Genomic DNA, 19157 nt, shown 5'->3' with positions numbered 1-19157 from the left:
GTGAAAATAGATGTATTCTGGGTGGAAACTCGAATCCGGACAAAGGTAAAGTATCATAAATTAGTTGCTACATTGTAAAATAAATTTTGCTTTTTTGAAAAATCAAGTGTAAGAAAACTGACTCTTTGATTTCAGTTTCATTTTTTTCGTTGTAATTTGAAACTGTCTTTGAAAGCATGTCAAAAATGATAGCTTATGACGGTATCAAATAAATGTGTAGGTATCATCCAAATATTTATCGTCTTTTAAAATTTTTACCAAGCATTACTTTTAAATGTATACCGTCTTCTTCTGGAGAACGTATTATTTAGATATTTCATATCTAAAACTGAGATCTTTTCCTTGTTTCAACCAGTGTTTCAACTGGTTTCAACTGTTGAATATTTGCAAACATGAAACAAAAAGCCACTATGGGAAGGACAGTTTATAAAAAGATCATGTTAGAACACTGCCTAAACTTATGGATGGACATGGGGAGGATTGAGAAATTTGGTGCAACATACCCAAATGCCAAAGGAAGATTTCGCTCTGAGTCAGGTCTTTTAGTTCAACGAAATTTGAATGAGAAAATATAAACATTAAAGCAGTGCAAGTATAACAAATATTGAAACCAAAAAGACATTGACAGTTGTTAAAGTAAAAGCAAGCACAATTTTCATTCTTCCGCTTCTTTCTTTAGGATAGAGGAAAATAGAAAATGGTATTTTTATAAAGATTGGTTAAAAGCTTTCAGTTTCCTCACTTGCCAAGAGAGAATCGAAAAATAAATGCCACTCTGGAGCGTGAAAAAAAGTAACAAGTAACGAGTAATTTTTGGCTTTTTAGGATCGTTACAACTATAGTTTTTTTAAATGTAACGGGATTGCCGTTCCTTTTTCGAAAAAAGGAACGAATTACTGTAATTTCGTTATCTTTAATTTCGTCACTATTGCCCTGGAAAAGTCTTGGGCTAAAATGCAAATATCTTCATATTTGCTCTTGTGTGTAAAGTACTGGGATTCTAGTTGCATTTTCATTTTTTTCCCAAAAAGGCAAACAAAAATAATGTGAGAATTAGAGAACTACTACCTTATTACATCAAACCAAAAAGATTGGGACAGTACAGTATTTATAGGAGATGCAAAAGGCATCTTTTACAATACATTTCTAAAAGTATATATGAGCTTTTTTCCTCAACCAGGGCTTAAAGTAGTGTAATTGTAGTGAATGTGAAGGTTTACACTTTTGAGCCCTCCAAAAAGCCCAGGCTAGTCACAACAATAAAGTATTACTTATCTCACGGATTCCTTCAATGTTTCATCCCCCCCCTCCCCACACGAAAAGTAATTTGGCAGATAGAAACCTCCAAAAAAATTAAAATGAAGTTAAAATGAATTTCTCCGAGCCCTGCCTATTACCTTCATTTTATTGAAAAGTAGCCCAACGAACAATTACGAACATCAAAGGAAACTCAACACGATATTTTATCGGTCATAACAAGTATAAGGTGTTTGATACGTGCTTCAATGGCCATTTATAACTGACAGGGTCCATAGATTTCCCATTCTTACAAACTTCATAACCCTTGATAAACAAATGGAAAATATGTGGACTGAAAGTCATCAGTAAATTTTTCAAATCAAAAAAACACATTTAAGTTCATCATAAAAAGTAAAGGGATTAAATTAGACAACTATGAACATCAAACTAATCAAGAAAATAGTAAGTCTTTCTAGACATCAATACATATCAGACCATATATTTTCCATTTGTTGAAGTATGCAAAAAATGGGAAACTTACGGATCTCGTCATTCATAAATGCCAATTGAATTTCAATTGGTAGAAAAGTGTGGAGCATGTGCAGACAAAACACCACAGTCTCAGTCGCTTGGACGGCTTTATTCATAATATATTTTTTTCTATAGACCGTTGAAAATCAACGGGACCTACAATAGGGACAACATCTAGTAAGGTAAGCCAGATTCGACCTTGGTCAGGATGCACATTTAACCTTAATATGACTTTCATCTCTTTTGACTTTCTGTACACTACTCAATCTGTCATCGGGTGCTACAGCTGACCCAATGAAAGTATCCGATGAGAATGCATCATTGGTGTCAGTTTTCTACTCTTGAGCTCAGCCAGTCTTGCTTGACGATGTATGGTCGGTTTGCAGACGAAAAAGAAATGCACGATCGTTGGATGGAGCGATCATATTAGTACAACTGATTATCTTCTATTCTCCCTCGTTGTGCTTACATTGCGGTTTAAATTTGAAGCGAAAGAATGCGCACCACCAACCTCAAGGGTGGAATATCTTGAATTTCATCTTATTTCGAAACAAATTATCCCATATCGCGTACTTTCTGCGTACCTCGATGCATTCTGATTAGTTTCGTGGGTATCTTTCTGTCCGCTGGCTCGGATTGCAAGCTTTCGCATGCACCTCGAGTGTCAGACAGAAGCTCGGATATTTGGACATTTGGCGTTTAATATTCGGCTGGGAATTGTCCTCCCGGTCGAACCTCGAAGAGAGTAAAAGAAAGGCAAGAGCCTCTTATCCCATCGTCTTATGGTACATACCAAACGACACCTCGACACCTGGGAGCACCGACTAGCACCTGTTGCGGACTTATTCAAATAACTCGTACCTATAGGTATGGACTGTATGTATATCCCGCACTCTTTCCAAAGTCTCGGTATTCATGATGTTCGGGTTGAATTGATGAAGCAGGAGGAGGGGAAAGGGGCGGGGAAGGAAGGGACTGCGTATTCTCCCTTCTCCGTGTTCTGTGGAGGTAACGAGTCGGGCCTAGGGGAGGAGACATTTGGGAAATGATTGAGCGGGCGATGAATGAAGCCAGAGAAAATGCAGTGTACTGCTAACTAACGTACCAGAGATCCCTTTCGGTTCTTTCGTAAATGTCATCAATCGAGGTCCGTACGCACCGCCGATTTTTTCTTGCGTCGTTTTGCCCGGCTTACGAGAAGGATTTACATCTCCGTGTGATCTTGAAGTGGTGGAAACGTCAGAAATGGTCTGAAGGAGTGCGACGAGCGAAGAGTTAGTTTCGAGCTGCGATATCCAAATTGGGGATCAGTACAAGATTCAATCGTGAAGCGTTCATTATAAGTTGCAAGCACTGGTGTCGCACTTTTTCAGGAGTTGTCAATATCTTTTCCGCCACAGTGATCATTGGCTCAATATGTGGAAACTACCTTTGTTATGTGTAAGTCGAAAGTTGGTGCTCTTTCAAATATTTTAATGCGTGGAAAGCTTTATGTGAGATGATTAACCGATTAACATTTTTTCGAAAACTTCATGTTAGCTTTCACCGGATGAGCAAAAAACTTGACCAGTTTCATGAAACCATGCACCGGCTTATCTACATATTCCAATTTACCGACATTCAAAACAGACGCAGACGGTAGTGTCAAAATTCCATTGCAACAGAAGTTTTAGTAACAGTATGAGTACAACGTACACAAAATGACCAATATCTTTTATAGCTTACCAATGACAAAACACCGTTGCTAATTGATTGAACTGAAGATGCATCTGTCAATTAAGAATGAAACTCATTCTACCTAGCTAAGGGCTTAAGAAAGTGACCTGTGAAAATTAATAATGACTGACATGCAATGCTTTTTTCGCACCACAGTCGTTTGCCAAAGGTGGGCTAGAAATCAGCTTGTCCAACCGATCTGCACATGGTGTACATAATTTACGGATAGTTTGAATTCGTCGTTGCGTCATTGCTTCTCTGCCTCGCCTCGATTAAAAGCGATCAGTTAGAGTACACAAAGAGTTGGTCATTCACTCGTCTAGCGTTTTTCTGGAACGAATCTAATTTCCCAGGAAGGCCCTGCGCAATGTCATGCATTGCTCAAGCTCGGGAGCTAATCACCTTAATGGATATCTATTCAAAGAGTAATGAATTAGAAAAAGACAAAAACAAAACCAGGTGAAACTCCTGAGTGAGTCTACCTCGTTCTCTGCCGTTCAATGGCATTGACACTACGTACTGTGAACATTTCTATCCTTTTCGTTTTGGCAAAGAACACCACATCCATCGTCGAGCTCGAAGGTAGCGATTTGTTTGCATTGCATTATTGAATTCAATCCAATCTGATTTCCTCTTGTTTTTCGATCATAGAGCATCGATCTGAAATCGTCGTCGTTTACGTACTTGCCTATGCATGCTTCCTTACATCATGATGGTACCATGTGCGTCGTTTCTTCTTCTCCTAGCGGACAATGCAACCGTAAAAGTAGCCTAGCCGAAGTCGTTGGAATCGAACGTCAGGCTGAGACTCGAACCAGATTGTGAAAATGATGAGGCCTGGAGCAGAACGGAGATTCTCATTTACTTAATGACGAATATATTCGCCCGGCACCAGGTTGTCGTGGTGGGATGATCAAGACGAGTCACAAATCGAGCCAGCCAGGCATACATTCAATAAATACCGCCATTATTGAACACCGAGAACAGACATGACGTGACAATGATCTTCAATGCTCGTTTTCTCTCATTAGGTGGTTGTCGCAGGCATTTCCTTGGTCTCAGAATGCTCCTCTGAAGCTCAAATTCGTCCTGGACCTCATCCAGCTGTCAGAGGTCCCCCGCGGGGACCGCCTCTTCTGGGTCCAGGGGGGCGTGGGGGAGCGAAGAAATTCCGGGGCATCCAGTTCCGTCACAACAATGCCGCCGCTCTATTTAAGTCCATGTTTTCACATCAACAACGGCGGAAAGGGTCAATGCAAAAGCGACCCCCTCCCCCTCCCCCACCTCACCGATCGTTGACCGTGGTGCCTGACAAAGGTCAGCTACCTCAGAGGCGAGGGCCTCCCAGGTTTGCGCCGCCAAGGCGGATCCCATCAAATGGTCGACCTGGTCGTCAGACCCCACCCCATGGGGGTAACCGACCTCCACCCCCTCCCCCTCCCGGTACACCTGTCAGGCTAGGCCCTCCTCGCAATCAAGGACCTCCACATAAACAAGGGCCTCCTCAAGGCCAAGGTCGACCTCCTCTACCCTTGGCCCCCAATCCATACTTGAAATCTACCCGAATTTCCAAGCCCGGACCCCCGATTGTACGAGGTCCTGAAATTTCTACGCCTACCACTACAACTAGCACTACCACCACCACTACCACCACCACCACCACTACAACCACTGGTAGAGCCGTGTATGCTCCATCTGGTCCTATCAACTCGGTATGGAACCCCTCACCAGCCTCGTACGATGGATCGGTGCAACCTCCAGCCCCTCCTGTAGATCCGAAGGATACGTTGTATCGAGAACAAAGTATCTATAAGAGCTCGCCGAGCTCGTCATTGCCACCAAAATCGGATAAAGGTAAGCTCTTTTTTTTCTTCTTTTTCTTTCAAGTTCATCTTGATCGTTATTGCGATATTTGCCAGGGAGTTCACACCATGATATGATGTAATGACGTTTCCAAGTAATAGCCACGTACTTTTGTGTTTGTATTTGGTGCCAATTTGCTCCTCTCAGGGTTGACTTGGCCCTTGGATGAGCAAAAAGAGCGGACTCACAGAGGCGTCTTTCTTTTCATGGACGACAATGAGGCCTAAAATGGCACCATATTGTTCAATTTGAAAAGAAATTTCCGCCATTACGACATGTACACTCGGTTTTTGAGGTGGCTAAGAGCTTAAACTTTGGGATCAATTCAATTCAAACGGAAAGGCGTCTCTACCCTTCAGTCCTAAATTGGAATGAGCTAAGCACAATTCTTTTTGTGTGAACGGTTAGCGCGGAACCTCAACTGTTTGGAAAAAATCTTGATCAAGGTTTTTTTTTTGAGGAATCTACACACTCTTGTTAGCGGTAATACTAATGGGTAACGCTAACTCCAGGGTTGTTTTTTTGTTATTTCTCAAAAGCTTTTCCACCTTTTGCTGTCCGATGATTGAAAGACATATCATGCAATGAGAAAACGATGAGAAAAAAAAATAATACGTAAAACATGAGAAACTAAAATAAAGCCATTCATTTTTTTGCGATAATGATGGTGTGGGAATTATGTCTGAAGACCGTGGTTAATATAAGAGAGCTAAACTCTTTATTTTATTGTTATAATACTCATGATCACTTTCAAGGTTTACCCCGATTGTTAACGATTGCACTTTATCTTGAGGTACTAGACTCAGGAGCTTCTTATTTCTTGTGTCCGATCAAAGAGTTCAAGGTTCCTTTGCCTATACGTTTATTGGTATTTTTTGTTATCATTTTAGCCATTACTTGATCAATGACTTTTTCGTTTGGCGGAAAACTTTTTATCATGAGACCATTAAGCCTTCAAGTAGGATTACTTTTGCCAGGAACTTTTAAGTCCTCGACATCCTTTTGTATGCATGGAAAAAACTTTCAACTGTATGCCCAGGTTTAGCGGTTTTGAATGTAATGGACTTCAAAACAAGACGAGAGGGATTTCAGTCAAATACAACAACTTTCCCATTCGTTTGGTGCGAAAGAGATCTGATCAATGTGACGCTTGGTCATCTGTCTGTGGCATAATAAACTGACTGTTTGAAACTGGAACACCTGATTCAAAGCGCTTGGGGATTCATCAAGATGATTAGCGTATGGCAGGAGATTCTCGCCTGAGCTAAAATGGAAAAAAATAGTGTGAGAAACAGCTTAAAATGAGCAGCCTCTTGCCCTGAAGCAACGTGATCCTTATTTGTATGCTTGCTTATCATCAGCACTAAAGATTAATAAGTGACTGCTGGAGCTGCAGAGTCCGACACTCACATGATTCAAAACCATTGCTAAAAGTTTGGCCCAAGTATGTCGGGAAAGACGTTTTGAAATACTAACAATTGAAAGAGCATACACCAGCGGAATGTTGAATATTGAAATGATTCGACACATAATGTATGAGCTGGCCTCTTCTGGCAAAGCATGATCAGAAGAGCGCTAAGCCTTTAATTCAGCGAACTGTTGTGTGGTGAGCTTCCAGAGGATGTCACTTTTGACCCGAGTTTTAGCCGTTCCCTAATAAAAGGAACGGATAGCAGTTCTTATTACTTTGGTCAAAGTGAGTATTCCATTATTCAACCGTTCCTCGTAAAATATGTAATAAAGCTAATTTGTTACTCTCATTTTTCCAAAACTCTAAATGGGCAATACTTGAGAACCATTATCTCATCATGGCTATACTTCAACGTACCAAAAATTGTTTTACAATAAAAGGGCATGCAGAGCACACAGGCAGGCTATGAAGCATTGGAAATGCAGATTTCAAAGCCTTAAAAACTGCTTCAATGTCGCTAATAGAAAAGCTCACATTTTTGCGGCAGCTTTCACCATTCAAAATAGATTTTGACAAAATATTCATTCATCTTTAATGCGTTTTGGCGGTCCGGAATTTTTTTGGACGATTGACGATAAAAGCTTTAAGTTTTCCTTCAGTTGCCTAGAGATAAAAAACGAAAAACTAGAGGCTGGTTAGGAGGTCAAAAAAGGGAAGGAGTATTAATTCATTTTTCTGCAGCGTTACAATCATATTATCTAGAAATGCAATGAGATTACTGTTTCTTTTTCGACAAACAGAAACGAATTATCGAAATTCCGTTGCTTGTGATTTCGTTACTACCACTATCCTGCTTTTGACTCAAGGTGTCATGGAGGCGAAATCTGACACACATTTTTGTTCTTTGAAACGAATGAGCTCGCTCAAGGGGATGAAAATTACGTGATTGAATTCAGACGGAGAAAAACTACTCATGTCGTTTGCTTTATTGCCTCATATTCCATGGATTCTTATTAAGAGTTGGCCATTTTGGCAATTAGTCAATTTGTTGATACTTTTGCAATAAAATTCGCCAAGTATTTTTTGGCATGAAAAGTTAAGAACTTAGATCACTTTGCCCGCAAAAAGTATGCTTAATCTATTTCAAAGTACTCGAAATCATTATCTCATTCTCATTTTTAGGAGGGTGTGTCAAATCAAGCTCTTTTGATCCATTGCTCTTCAATATAGGATGTCAGAATAGAATCTTTCCCGCTTTCTACATGTCCGCTTCAAGGTTTTTTCATTCAAGGAACTCTTTTTATTTTTTAGGCGGCGAAAACCAAGATTCCAGTTATCCATTTGGACGATTCGATTATTTTGGCAACCGTGGATCCGCGAATTCAGATTTTGACCAAGAGGCGTCTGCCGACGAGGGATCTAAACAGGTGTCAAATAATGATAACATTAAAAGCAACATAAAATTGCCATCGCCTCAATCAGCACCCAGCTTCCAATACACCATTAGCACAACCAGTACAATCAAACCTGCACCTATCAGGTCCAAACCAACATCCACATACACTTCTTTTAACAATGTGCCTGAATCTTCCACCTACAAACAATATGAATCGAGCTCTTCTTCTTCACCCTCACCACCAATTTACTATATCAGCAACTCAAACGAACCTGCACCTTTTAAACCCTCGTCCCAATCAGTTCCATCACAGACCTCAATCTCAACCACCTCTCGTTCCCAATCAGTGAACTCTTACAAAGTCATTTCATCTGCACCTGCTGCAGATGAAACCGACCTTTCAAACCCGGATGCTGAATCCACTTACCCTCAACCATCCCCATCCCCCCTTCAATCCAATCCAATCTCTTCCTACATTGGCACCCCATCTTCTTCCGCCTCTCCTCAGGGAAAAGCGGCCTCAAAGAATAACGATCCTTACCATTGGAAACAGGTGGACAGCCCGAGCGTCGACAAATCTCCAGCACAGTCCCAATACCTGCCCCAAGAGCCTCGTGATAATGGGAACAAGGATGAAAGTAATCAATATGGGGCTCCTCAAGCTCCCACATTCTCCTATTCTGGTAGCACGGTGGGTCAAGATGAGAAAACATTTACTAAACAAGAATACACCCCACCCACTTATACCTCCAATGGTGACAGTCAATCTTTTAATATGCCCTCATCTCAGGGATCTTCGGTATACTTTAAGCCTTCCAGCGAGGAAGGGAGCGGCGATGGAAAACAGGGTGGTGGAGGTTCCGCTTCGCAAGCTAATATCCCGTCCTCTACTTACTCGCAGACCTTTTCCGTGAGCGAGCCCGTCGAAAACGTCTTCACTCCTGGTCCAGTTTACTATAAGAGTGATGGCAAGACGGTCTCATCGAAACCCGTCACAACCACCACGACCAAGGCGCCAATTATCTACTATCAGCCAATTTCGAACTCCAAGGACGATAAACCCATCCCGAGTTACAATTCGGGGTCAAAAGCTCAACCATCTATCACCTATAAACCAAGCTCCTCTTCTTCTTCTTCATCCTCCTCCTCTTCATCTGCTTCCTCCTCTTCCTTGGAATCAGTGTACAATCCACAACCTTCTAAGGAGACCAACAACATTTACGGTTCTGGGACACAATCCGAGACGGCAGCACCAGCACCTAGCAATTCCTATCAGCCCTCACCTCCCAAAGTCCAGACCGAAACAAAATATGAAGCTCAAGAGAACGAGGAACTGGCCTCCGGATTTGGATTTCAGAGCGGAGAGTTCAAGATTCCAGATTTTTTCCGGAATTTCTTGAGCGCGCCACCAGCATGGATCAACGTTAAGGATTGGTAATAGCTGGAAAGTGCCCAAGTATATGGCTTTGTACAAAGAGGCTAAAATAAGTTCATTCACCCTCCAAGTCAGACAGCCAAGAAGACGTGCTAATGCGTGAATGTGTAACTAAACGACATCCAGAAGTGTTTTAAATGAATAAATGGAATGATAAAATGAATATATTGTTGTACTATCCTTGTAAGGACATGTTTCAGATAGACGGTTGAAATACGTGTAAAGGGCATTATTATTCTCTCTTGATATCGGTCGATCGGTCGAGTCTAAGGCTCTTGAGTCTATGAAGACTGAACTCAAGGCTTGAACTTCACCAAGGGTACGTCTTTATGAGCAAAACACTTATCACACACCCACTCGGCATAAATCTCTTGCGTTAGGAAGTGAAACGCAGCCTCAGCCAGTCCCGTGCACACGCGATGAAACCAAAAGTTGCAACCAGATTCACATAACACGCCTTGGTCATTGTCGTGAACTTCCTTATGGCAAATTCCACAAGGGTAAATGGGGGGTGCGTTAGGATTTTGAGGGTTGAAGACCATTGGTTGGCCAGGTGGATACATCTTTTCATTCGACATGGAGAGTGGACTGGGCATAGGGGGTCCTATCATTCCTGGATGAGATCCTGGGCCCATTGGCACATGACCTGGATGAGAGGATGGGCCCATGGGTATGCTAGTTGGCACGTTAGAGTTCATACTGTTGGTACTGGTGTTAGGATGGATGGTATTGCCGCATGAAGATATGGGCATTCCGACGCTACCCGGCCCATTTCCGCCACTGTGTGGACCCACTGGGGTACCCGGGCCACTTCCGTGCGCCGACCCATGGGGACTGCCCGAACCTGGGCCGGTACTGATTGTGTTCATGGTGCCTGGGGTGCTGCAGGGGGGTAGGGGGCTATTCATAGACATACCACTATGGCTCATGCTACTCGGTGGGTGCATTGGTCCGTTGGGCCCCATGTGTCCCATAGGTCCGTTAGGCCCCATAGGCCCCATTGGACCATTAGGGCCCATTGGGCCGTTGTGTCCCATTGGCCCCATTGGTCCATTCATACCCATAGGGCCATTGGGACCCATAGGTCCGTTAGGTCCCATCGGTCCATTAGGTCCCATGGGTCCATTAGGTCCCATGGGTCCATTAGGTCCCATAGGTCCATTAGGTCCCATAGGTCCATTGGGTCCCATAGGTCCCCCCATCATGCCTCCACCACCCATTGGCCCGGATGGACCACTCATGGATACATTAGGTCCACACATTGGCCCATTAGGACCCATGGGTCCTGACATGTTCGGGCCATAAGGGCCCATATGCCCACTGTGCATGCTCATGGGTCCATGCTGACTGGTCATAGGCATCGGTCCATTTGGCCCCATTGGCCCCATGCCATCAGGTCCCATCATGCCACCGGGTCCCATCATTGGACCCCCCATCATTCCGGGGCCACCCATCATTCCAGGGCCACCTGGACCCTAAAACATCAAAATGGGAGCATTTAGAGAAGTCGCTTCTTTGACAATTCCCACTACACCGAACACTTACCATCATCGGGCCGCGCGGTCCCATCATTGGGCCACCCATCATACCCCCAGGTCCCATGCCAGGTCCATTGGGTCCATTGGGGCCCATACCATGCCCCATATTGGGTCCACCTGGTCCCATGGGGCCACCCATGTTCATTCCTGTAAATGAAAACAACTCGGATGAGACAAGCATTCGCAATATCCCATGTTACGTGCATTCATTCATTCCGACAACTACAGCAGCATCGGTTCGAGCTCCGTTATGAACTTTGCTCTCAAGATGTTGTTGGGTACTGACCCATGCCCATCCCGCCATTGCCGTTGCCGCCGCCGCTGCCGCCTCCTCCACCGCCTCCTCCTCCTCCTCCTCCGCCCCCACCATTCCCGCCGCCTCCGCCTTGGTAGTCGTCAAAAGGATTACTCGCAAATATGGTATCGTTACCCATGCCCGGTCCACCCCCCGGTCCACCTCCACCCATGCCCATGGGTGGCCCCATATCCTGCGGAGGCATCTGTGAGGTGGATGTCGTGGATTGGGATGTGCGACGTTTCTTCTTGGGGTTCCCCCCCGATTGGGAACCACTGGGCACGCGGAAATTGCCCATCCTCAATCTATGGATTCGCCCACGGCACGGATAGACCAGCCCAAACTACCCACAACCGAGGATCGATTACCGAGGATCGATTACCGAGGATCGATTACCGAGGATCGATTACCGATGGATGATAGATTAAGAATTCCCAACACCTGACTCCTGATGGTTGTTGGCACGGTCTGGATGGGAGCCACACGCACACTCAAACTGCAAAGGAGACAAGAACACACCCGTCAAGACCCGTCAAAAACGCTTTAGATTCATGCTTGCCCGGCCTCCGGGAATTCATACTTACAATCATACAATCACGAGATAGGTGTGAAAAGTGTAAATGGGTCGATCGATGGGTTGGTGTCTGGGTCCTCTCAGGCCATGGCTAGGTGGTTAAAAACATCAACACTTTGGGGCGGGGCGTTCCCTGAAGACGATGGGAACCAAGACACTGGGGGAACGAGGTTTGGCACCGATGGGTCCAGGTCTAATTTAGGCGAGATGGTTCGATCCTGGTTACTCGATTGGGAGTTTCGGGCTCATGTTATGTTGTTTCATGTTTATGGTGTGCGGCTCAGCCTGCCAGCCGTGTCAGCCTGGCAGGCCCAACCAGCGGCCATTCACTGCTCCGCTTGGCTCTACGCTTGCCCATCTCCGACCTGCTGGCGGTGGTGCTTCTAACAACAGTCTCTTTGGTGTCTGGCTCTGCTGAGGGTGGGCGGCCATGCCGGGATTTACTGACGAAGGACTGCTCGTCGTTCTATGATCTGTGGACTACTGCTCTCGCAACTGTTTTCCGACAGTGTCGAAAAATGAGAAAAATGGGAAATCACATTTATCTGATGCATCAAAATCAAAGCACCATATTTCTCCTTTACAGTGTATCCAGATATATTGAGTTCCTTCTTGAATTTACACACCTCTAACCTCAGCTCATTGGCAAAGGATTCTATCTAGCAGCCTTGAACAAAATGATGAAAAGTAGCAACCTTACATATCAACCGAGATCAGTCACCAGTTTTAAGATCAGGATTCTATTTACACCAGAACATTTAGTTACTTTGGGCCTTCGGTTTCAGACCTTACTTGATGTCTAGGCTTGGTGTGCAAAATGGCTATCCTTGACAAAACCATATCTTTTGGCCTTTGGGAGGACAGACTGGCACTTGTCTTTGCTTTAAAGGATAATCATATGGTCAAGCAACTCTCCTGAAATGACACTCTCCATCCGAAAACCCAAAAGCATACCACTACAAGGAGTTGGTTGCTTTGAAGCTCAAGATCAATCTCGATGCCTGGAACAAAAACGTTAAAAAGGGTGGAGACAGATTTCGGCTGAAACTCAAGAAAAGTCATATCAAAGTGCGATCAATCGCAACAGAAAATGTGGCTACCTAAATAAGCATTAGCCTTACTAATGGGTAGCCTTACTAATGGGACCTATCCTGGTAGTTTTAGAGGAGATAAAAGAGGAGGAACTCAATTTTGGGACACACTGTATTCATGAAAGCTATGAGAAATGAAATGGAATTCTCATTGCCTTTGGAAAACATCTTATGTTTTATCAACATTTTCTTTTTTTGGGGGGGGTGGATTCAACATCCGTACCGTATGCAGACCAACCTAATTGAGGACGGAGACACTAAATGACGCCGCTGTTATGCCACCTGGCCCGTTCTGTTTTTTTTTATTACTAGAGGGCTGTCAATCGCTGGCAGCACAACTGAGGGCGGCCTAATGGATAGTAGGGAATTCTAAAGATGCTCAGTGCTGCCAAAGGGCAAAAAAAGTTTGCATCTGGCATATTTAGAACCCCTCTGGCATGGAGAAATTGAAAATGGCATATTTTTCGGATCTAGCATGTTCTCGGGCACATTCCAAGAGCTTATTGGCAAGATTTTCAAACTTAACAAATTTGTTGCAAAATGGACAATAAAACATTCCTATCTTGCTGCCTTGCCTTGATTAATAAAAGTGCAATACTTTCTCCCTTTGATGCCCATCATTGCCAATTACCTCTTTATCATAATTCTAACTGTCATTCTCTAATCTCAACTAAATCATCAGACTAAGTTGTTCTCCAACTATACCAAGGATATCGTAACTGCCCTTGTTTAGCAACGCTTCTGGCAAGTGCAACAAAATGTATCCGATTTTTTGTTTATTTGCGACTCTTGGTCATGTCGGATTGTAAAATGTATAAAACTGTATGTATTAATATCATATACAAAAAATGATTCAAAGATAAAAGAATGAAGTGGTCAAGAATGATAAAATAGTTGACTGGAAATTAAAAAGAATATGACTGGAATTGGTTCACTGCACATGAAAAATGTGAAGAGGGGCATTGCAGACAGTACATAAACAGGTGGTTAGGGGTAATTGATGAAAATATTTGTTATTGCAGTAGAGTGGGTGGGTCAGATTGAACAGATCTTTTGTCAGCTCCCGTCGTATATGCCATTGGGCCGCAAGCCGAATAAAGCTGACCGACTATATTGATTCGGCTCCAAAGGGATGTTGGGCCAAGAACAATAAGGTGTAAGCAAGTCCTTGACTGGGAAGACAATTTGTGCCCAGACATCACCTCCGGAAAGGTCAGGTTCCCAACACTGTTGGACACTAACCTTTCCAGCTCGATGGTGAGGGGCTCAGTTTCGCATAGAAAATGCGTCCATGCATTGTTGGTCTATTGCGACGCACAGGTATCGTTTGAGGAACTTGGTGAAAGTGGCTTTGACGGATTTGAGGGCGGAGTCGGGAAGCGAAAGGTGAAGGCCGTAGAGGAAAGTGGGTACATATTGCATCTCAAAATATGCGCTCACAAAACCACGTGGGGGTACCCCATTCAAATTAGCATTTCTATCCAAGATATTATGATGATGATTAGAGTCAGAACAATATGTTTTAACATAAAACATATTTTTCACAAATTTTGGGGCCCAAAAATGTTCATTGTCAATTTGCATTTTTTTATCTTTTTGCTTTTCTTCTTGTGATGATACAAAACAAAGAAAAAGATGACTTCTGAGAACAAGGACTATATTCAGTTGCGGATCAAGTAGGACACATACCTAATCTTTAAGTGAGCAAAAGTGCTCTAAGCAATAGCACAAGACTCTCAAAAAGAATCAATTGTACACTTTACCATAACAGTGGAATCACTTAAAAAGTGTCCAAATGTCAAGCATTGTAATAAAGAAGACTTAATGTCTTGTCAATAAAATAAAGAAGCTCAATAGATCACCCAGTATGTGCAATTGTTTTCCTGGAATTTGGCAACAAAAAAGGCAATAAAAAGGGCTAACAATGACCCTTTGGCCATAGCAGCAACCTTTTTGTAATTCATCAACTTTTTTTTTTTCATTCACAGCATGCTTCTTCTCCTTTATTCTCGACTTTTTTGCACCTACTATTATTTTGTATTCTTTCACTTTCTTCTCATATTTTCCAACTTTTTCTCTTTTCTTCCCAACAAACAAAAAAGTTCGGCCAAAATGGCAACTAGTTTTTTTCAAGGTCTACTAATCAGCAGCATGCATGGATATGGCATAATCTGCTTGTTAGGGATAACAGGTTCAATTACCGGTGCTTGAAGATATTATAATCCAACTTTCCTTTTCATCTATGTGTTGCTTGATATGGCAGGCAATAATACCCCCGTCCCTCAAACATGTTGTTGCCTATGTTTTGGAAAGTTTATACGTAAATTGTAGTGTGAATTTGTTCGATTTTTTAATGCAAATTTGATGTCTAAAAGACCATATTTATCTGCAAGCTTGGACCGGCTCTAGTTTTTATGTTAGGAAATTTAAAAAAATCCAACATATTTTGTCAAAGACTACTCCAGGGATTCTTCCAATGTAGCTTGGTATGCTTTTTGCTTTTTTTATGAGTGCCTTGTTGGCCTTGTGAACCTCAGGACTAAGGTGGTGGGTAAGCTATGATTTCTGGCCCCCTAAGAAGCTCTTTTTGCGATAAATGCATTAAAAAAAACGGTCTTGTCTTACACATACTTAAGGGGTACGTCAGGCTCCTCATTCAGCTGGTCCATGCATCTGTCACTTTTCGCACAAGACATGGCACAGTTGTCATACTTGTGCTATTATTCTACTCTTTCAAAATATTTTGATTTAGTTTGATGATGAAATTATAGATGCTCTAGGGTTACTCTAGGGTCCCTAGATGAAATCAAATTTTCATCTTTAATGGTGCCTCTACACGAGAAACATTCTGTCACAAAGTTTGCCCACCAATTTCGGAAATGTTTGGTATTTGACAAGCAGTTCATCTCTGAGCCGTCTAAACGTGAAACTACCGGATCAAAACGGTTTGACAAATATATTGATTTAGATTTCTAATCAGATTAACTTGCAAGTGATTGTATCACTTCCCAATGAGTCTTTCATTCAATATTTATGTAATGCACGGTAAACAAGATGATTCGTTTAATGAATATAGGGAAAACTGGTAAATGAAATTTGAAAAAAACCACCAATGGGCACTATCATGATGAGAATGTTTTGCGTTCCAAAAAGGTCCTTTATTTTGCCAATTTCAATCTGTGCGGTCATATGTTGGCTGAAACCGATTACTACTTGAAGGCATGTTTTGCCCCGTTCTATGAACTATACCATAAGCCACCTGATGATTCACTGTTAATAAAAATTTTGCTTTTCAAAAGGTTATCGAAATTCATTTTGACTATAACTCATAAACCAATTGTTCGGAAACGAACACCCGACCTATTTTCCAACTCATCATAATTGTGAATAAATGGACAACAGTTCTCCAATAGTATCATAAACTATTTAATAGCCGAGTACGGGTCGAAATATGACAACAACATATAGTCCAAAGGTCATGTCAGAAACGTACACACAAATATAGTAAGAGCATTAAACATGATAAAGACAATTTGGATATTTATGTTCAGTTGTGGATTTCACAGGGAAGATGATGGTCATGGACAACTTTAAGGTAATGAGTCAGTGGGTAGGACTCTGTCCGTTGAGATCTGACTGATCTGGCTTTCATGGCTAAAATTGGCGGGCAGGGAAATGGACGAAAGAGCAGCCAAAAGTAGCGTGCTGGTCTGGATGCTGGGGTCTCAAGGGTGTATGTACGTAGAAGACCGATCATGGCCGTGTGTGTCGGCCGAGGGCTGACTAATAACCGGCCAAGAACCTCCAGATATGGGCCGATGATTCCGTTGTCTCTGATGATCTGTTCCAACTTGAATCGGATCAGTCTTCTTTGGACGAGGTCAAGGAATCCATCCATCCATTCCATTCATCCATCTAGCATGCCAACCCAATGCTAGCATTGGGTTGGCTCGCTCAAGTCTTGCTCACAGACGGATGTAAAAGAGGGGGCCAGGACCATGGCCGGGCCCGGGTCCACGACCGAGCCCGGGTCCACGACCGGGCTGAGCTCGAGGACAGGCCCAGGGTGGGTGGGTTTACTGGGGTCGACACTTCCATTGTCTGGATGGGAGGAGATCAATCCGGATTGCGGAGAAAGGTGATATGTTGGTTGGTTGATCGATCGATCATCATTCAATCCTCGATAGGAGATGGAAGTGTGACTACTGCATTAAGAGGGGACGGGATGACATCTGATGACTTTGAACATTGATTGACAATTCCAGGCCCCTTCCTACTCTAAGTTGGGGTTATCCTGCGTCAAAATGAACCACAATCAATGCATATTCAAGATGTGGCTGAACAATCGACTTGTACAAAGTTAGCATCGTGATACTATCTCTGGACTTAAACGTGCGATATATCCAACCATATGTTTGAAAAGCTTTAACATCCATTCTCAACAAAGACTTGGCAACCCCTGGCTCTTGATTGGAAGACACTCATTTAAAACCAGCTCAAGTGGATGGCGTGGAATATGAAAAGCGTCTCGTACGCAAAATGAAATGATCCGTGAGTTCCCAACAAGACAGGATACGGGACCCTTGCAAAGTCAGGCACCAATTTAGTCATTATACCCTGTCTCTCCAATGAACAAGAAAGAGCTCCTCTTTCCATAGGAGAGTTACTGCCTTAATCATAATCAAACCCAAGTTAAGGTCATATTTGATCGCAGTGGGCCAAATTGCCATGACCTCGGCTTAGGTTCCTTGACCATAGAACAGGTACGCAATCTATCCAACGAGCAAAGAATATCGCATGAAGCCAATGCGAATAAGATTGGGATCCAAGGCAAGGTTCTCAATTGGTTAAAAAGTTTCATTTCTGGTAGGAAGCAATTGCTTAAGGTTGAGGGATCCCTTAGTGACATACATGATGTCAAGTCAGGTGTTCCCCAGGGTTCGATCTTAGGGCCCCTCTTGTTTATAATATTCGTTGCCCCGCTTCAAAAGCTTAGTATCACTGCCAGTCTCTCTTCTTATGCTGACGATACAAAGTTAGTTTCTGGTAGGAATGGCCAAGATTCCAGTAGCCTTGCAAAGGACTTAAATCGAATCTACTCTTGGGTAACTGAGAGTAATATGGCCCTGAACGGAATGAAATTCCGCTCAATGACATTTGGGTCAACTCCTTTAAATACTCCACTCGTAGATAATGGAGGTAAAGATATTGAGCAGGTCTCATCTATGAAAGATCTAGGTGTAGTCCTCCAAAATAATGGAAAGTTCGATGAGCATATCCAGCTGAAGGTGGGTAAGGCTTTTCAAATGTGTGGTTGGATATATCGCACGTTTAAGTCCAGAGATAGCATCACGATGCTAACTCTGTACAAGTCGATTGTCCAGCCACATCTTGAATACGCCTCACCCATTTGGGCTCCAATGAGTTCAGCAGGTTTGCAAAAGGTCGAGCAAGTCCAAAGATGTTTCACTAGGAACATCACAGGAATGAGAGAGCTCTCGTATTGGGAAAGGTTAGAACGGTTGGGATTGTACAGTACTCAGAGAAGGTACGAAAGGTATCTGATATTGTACGTTTTCAAAAGTATCCATGAGCTTTGTCCCAACCCAGGGTTTAGGGTCAATTCTAGTGACCGTAGAGGCTTAATGTGCGTTTTGAGAGCACCTTCAAGTCTTCGAGAATCCAGGCTAGTTCGAACAATGAAGTCCACATCTCTTCTTTCTCGGGCTCCTTCATTGTTTAATTTGCTTCCCTCTGATATTCGTAGGGAATACGTAGGCCTTGTTGATCCGGTAGCATCTTTCAAGTCAGACTTGGACAAATTTTTAGATACCATACCAGATCAACCCTACATTTAAGGGCTAGCTCGGTCTGCCAACTCAAATTCGTTGGTAGACCAAATATCATATAAAAATTGAAAGGTAATAAATAGACGAATTATAACCTTTCATTTTAATAGTACTGGGGATTACATACATTCCCTGTAGCGGTTAGAAAAGCCCGTGAAAAAACAAACCAAAAAAAAAAAGAATGAATATCTACAGTACTGTACTGTAGTAGTGGTACGT

The 19157-nt window shown here is 42.9% G+C and overlaps 2 protein-coding genes across 3 annotated transcripts; one reads left to right on the top strand and one right to left on the bottom strand.

Moving 5' to 3' along the window:
- The first annotated feature begins 3100 nt into the window (after window positions 1–3100).
- LOC131888768 (uncharacterized) lies at window positions 3101–9596 on the top strand. The gene is made up of 3 exons (XM_059237696.1): window positions 3101–3210; window positions 4518–5340; window positions 8072–9596. Exons 1-3 carry the CDS (start codon window positions 3187–3189, stop codon window positions 9592–9594), a joined length of 2370 nt encoding a protein of 789 aa, XP_059093679.1. The 5' UTR covers window positions 3101–3186; the 3' UTR covers window positions 9595–9596.
- A 141-nt stretch (window positions 9597–9737) lies between these two features.
- On the bottom strand, window positions 9738–12368 carry LOC131888769 (protein pygopus-like). 2 transcript variants are annotated; one of them, XM_059237697.1, is made up of 4 exons: window positions 12009–12368; window positions 11416–11920; window positions 11137–11276; window positions 9738–11066 (listed from the first exon to the last, which is right to left on the bottom strand). In XM_059237697.1, exons 2-4 carry the CDS (start codon window positions 11720–11722, stop codon window positions 9888–9890), a joined length of 1626 nt encoding a protein of 541 aa, XP_059093680.1. In that variant the 5' UTR covers window positions 11723–11920; window positions 12009–12368; the 3' UTR covers window positions 9738–9887. The 2 variants fall into 2 exon arrangements, with proteins under 2 accessions (XP_059093680.1, XP_059093681.1); XM_059237698.1 differs by having other exon boundaries at window positions 11560–11920; window positions 12009–12367.
- Between the last annotated feature and the right edge of the window lie 6789 nt (window positions 12369–19157).

Source organism: Tigriopus californicus, chromosome 10, assembly GCF_007210705.1.
Source record: "Tigriopus californicus strain San Diego chromosome 10, Tcal_SD_v2.1, whole genome shotgun sequence".
Taxonomy (NCBI): Eukaryota; Metazoa; Arthropoda; class Copepoda; order Harpacticoida; family Harpacticidae; genus Tigriopus; species Tigriopus californicus.
Note: the sequence above shows the minus strand (reverse complement) of the source record. Positions and strands in the feature narration are given on the sequence as shown.

Excerpts from the sequence above, each read along its gene's own strand:
- LOC131888768 (XM_059237696.1), top strand. The coding sequence starts at position 3,187 with ATGTGGAAACTACCTTTGTTATGT. Across the intron at positions 3,211-4,517 it reads GGAAACTACCTTTGTTATGT|GTGGTTGTCGCAGGCATTTC; the intron begins GTAAGTCGAAAG and ends TTCTCTCATTAG. Across the intron at positions 5,341-8,071 it reads GCCACCAAAATCGGATAAAG|GCGGCGAAAACCAAGATTCC; the intron begins GTAAGCTCTTTT and ends TTTATTTTTTAG.
- LOC131888769 (XM_059237697.1), bottom strand. The coding sequence starts at position 11,722 with ATGGGCAATTTCCGCGTGCCCAGTGGTTCCCAATCGGGGGGGAACCCC. Across the intron at positions 11,277-11,415 it reads CAATGGCGGGATGGGCATGG|GAATGAACATGGGTGGCCCC; the intron begins GTCAGTACCCAA and ends TTTCATTTACAG. Across the intron at positions 11,067-11,136 it reads GACCGCGCGGCCCGATGATG|GGTCCAGGTGGCCCTGGAAT; the intron begins GTAAGTGTTCGG and ends TTGATGTTTTAG.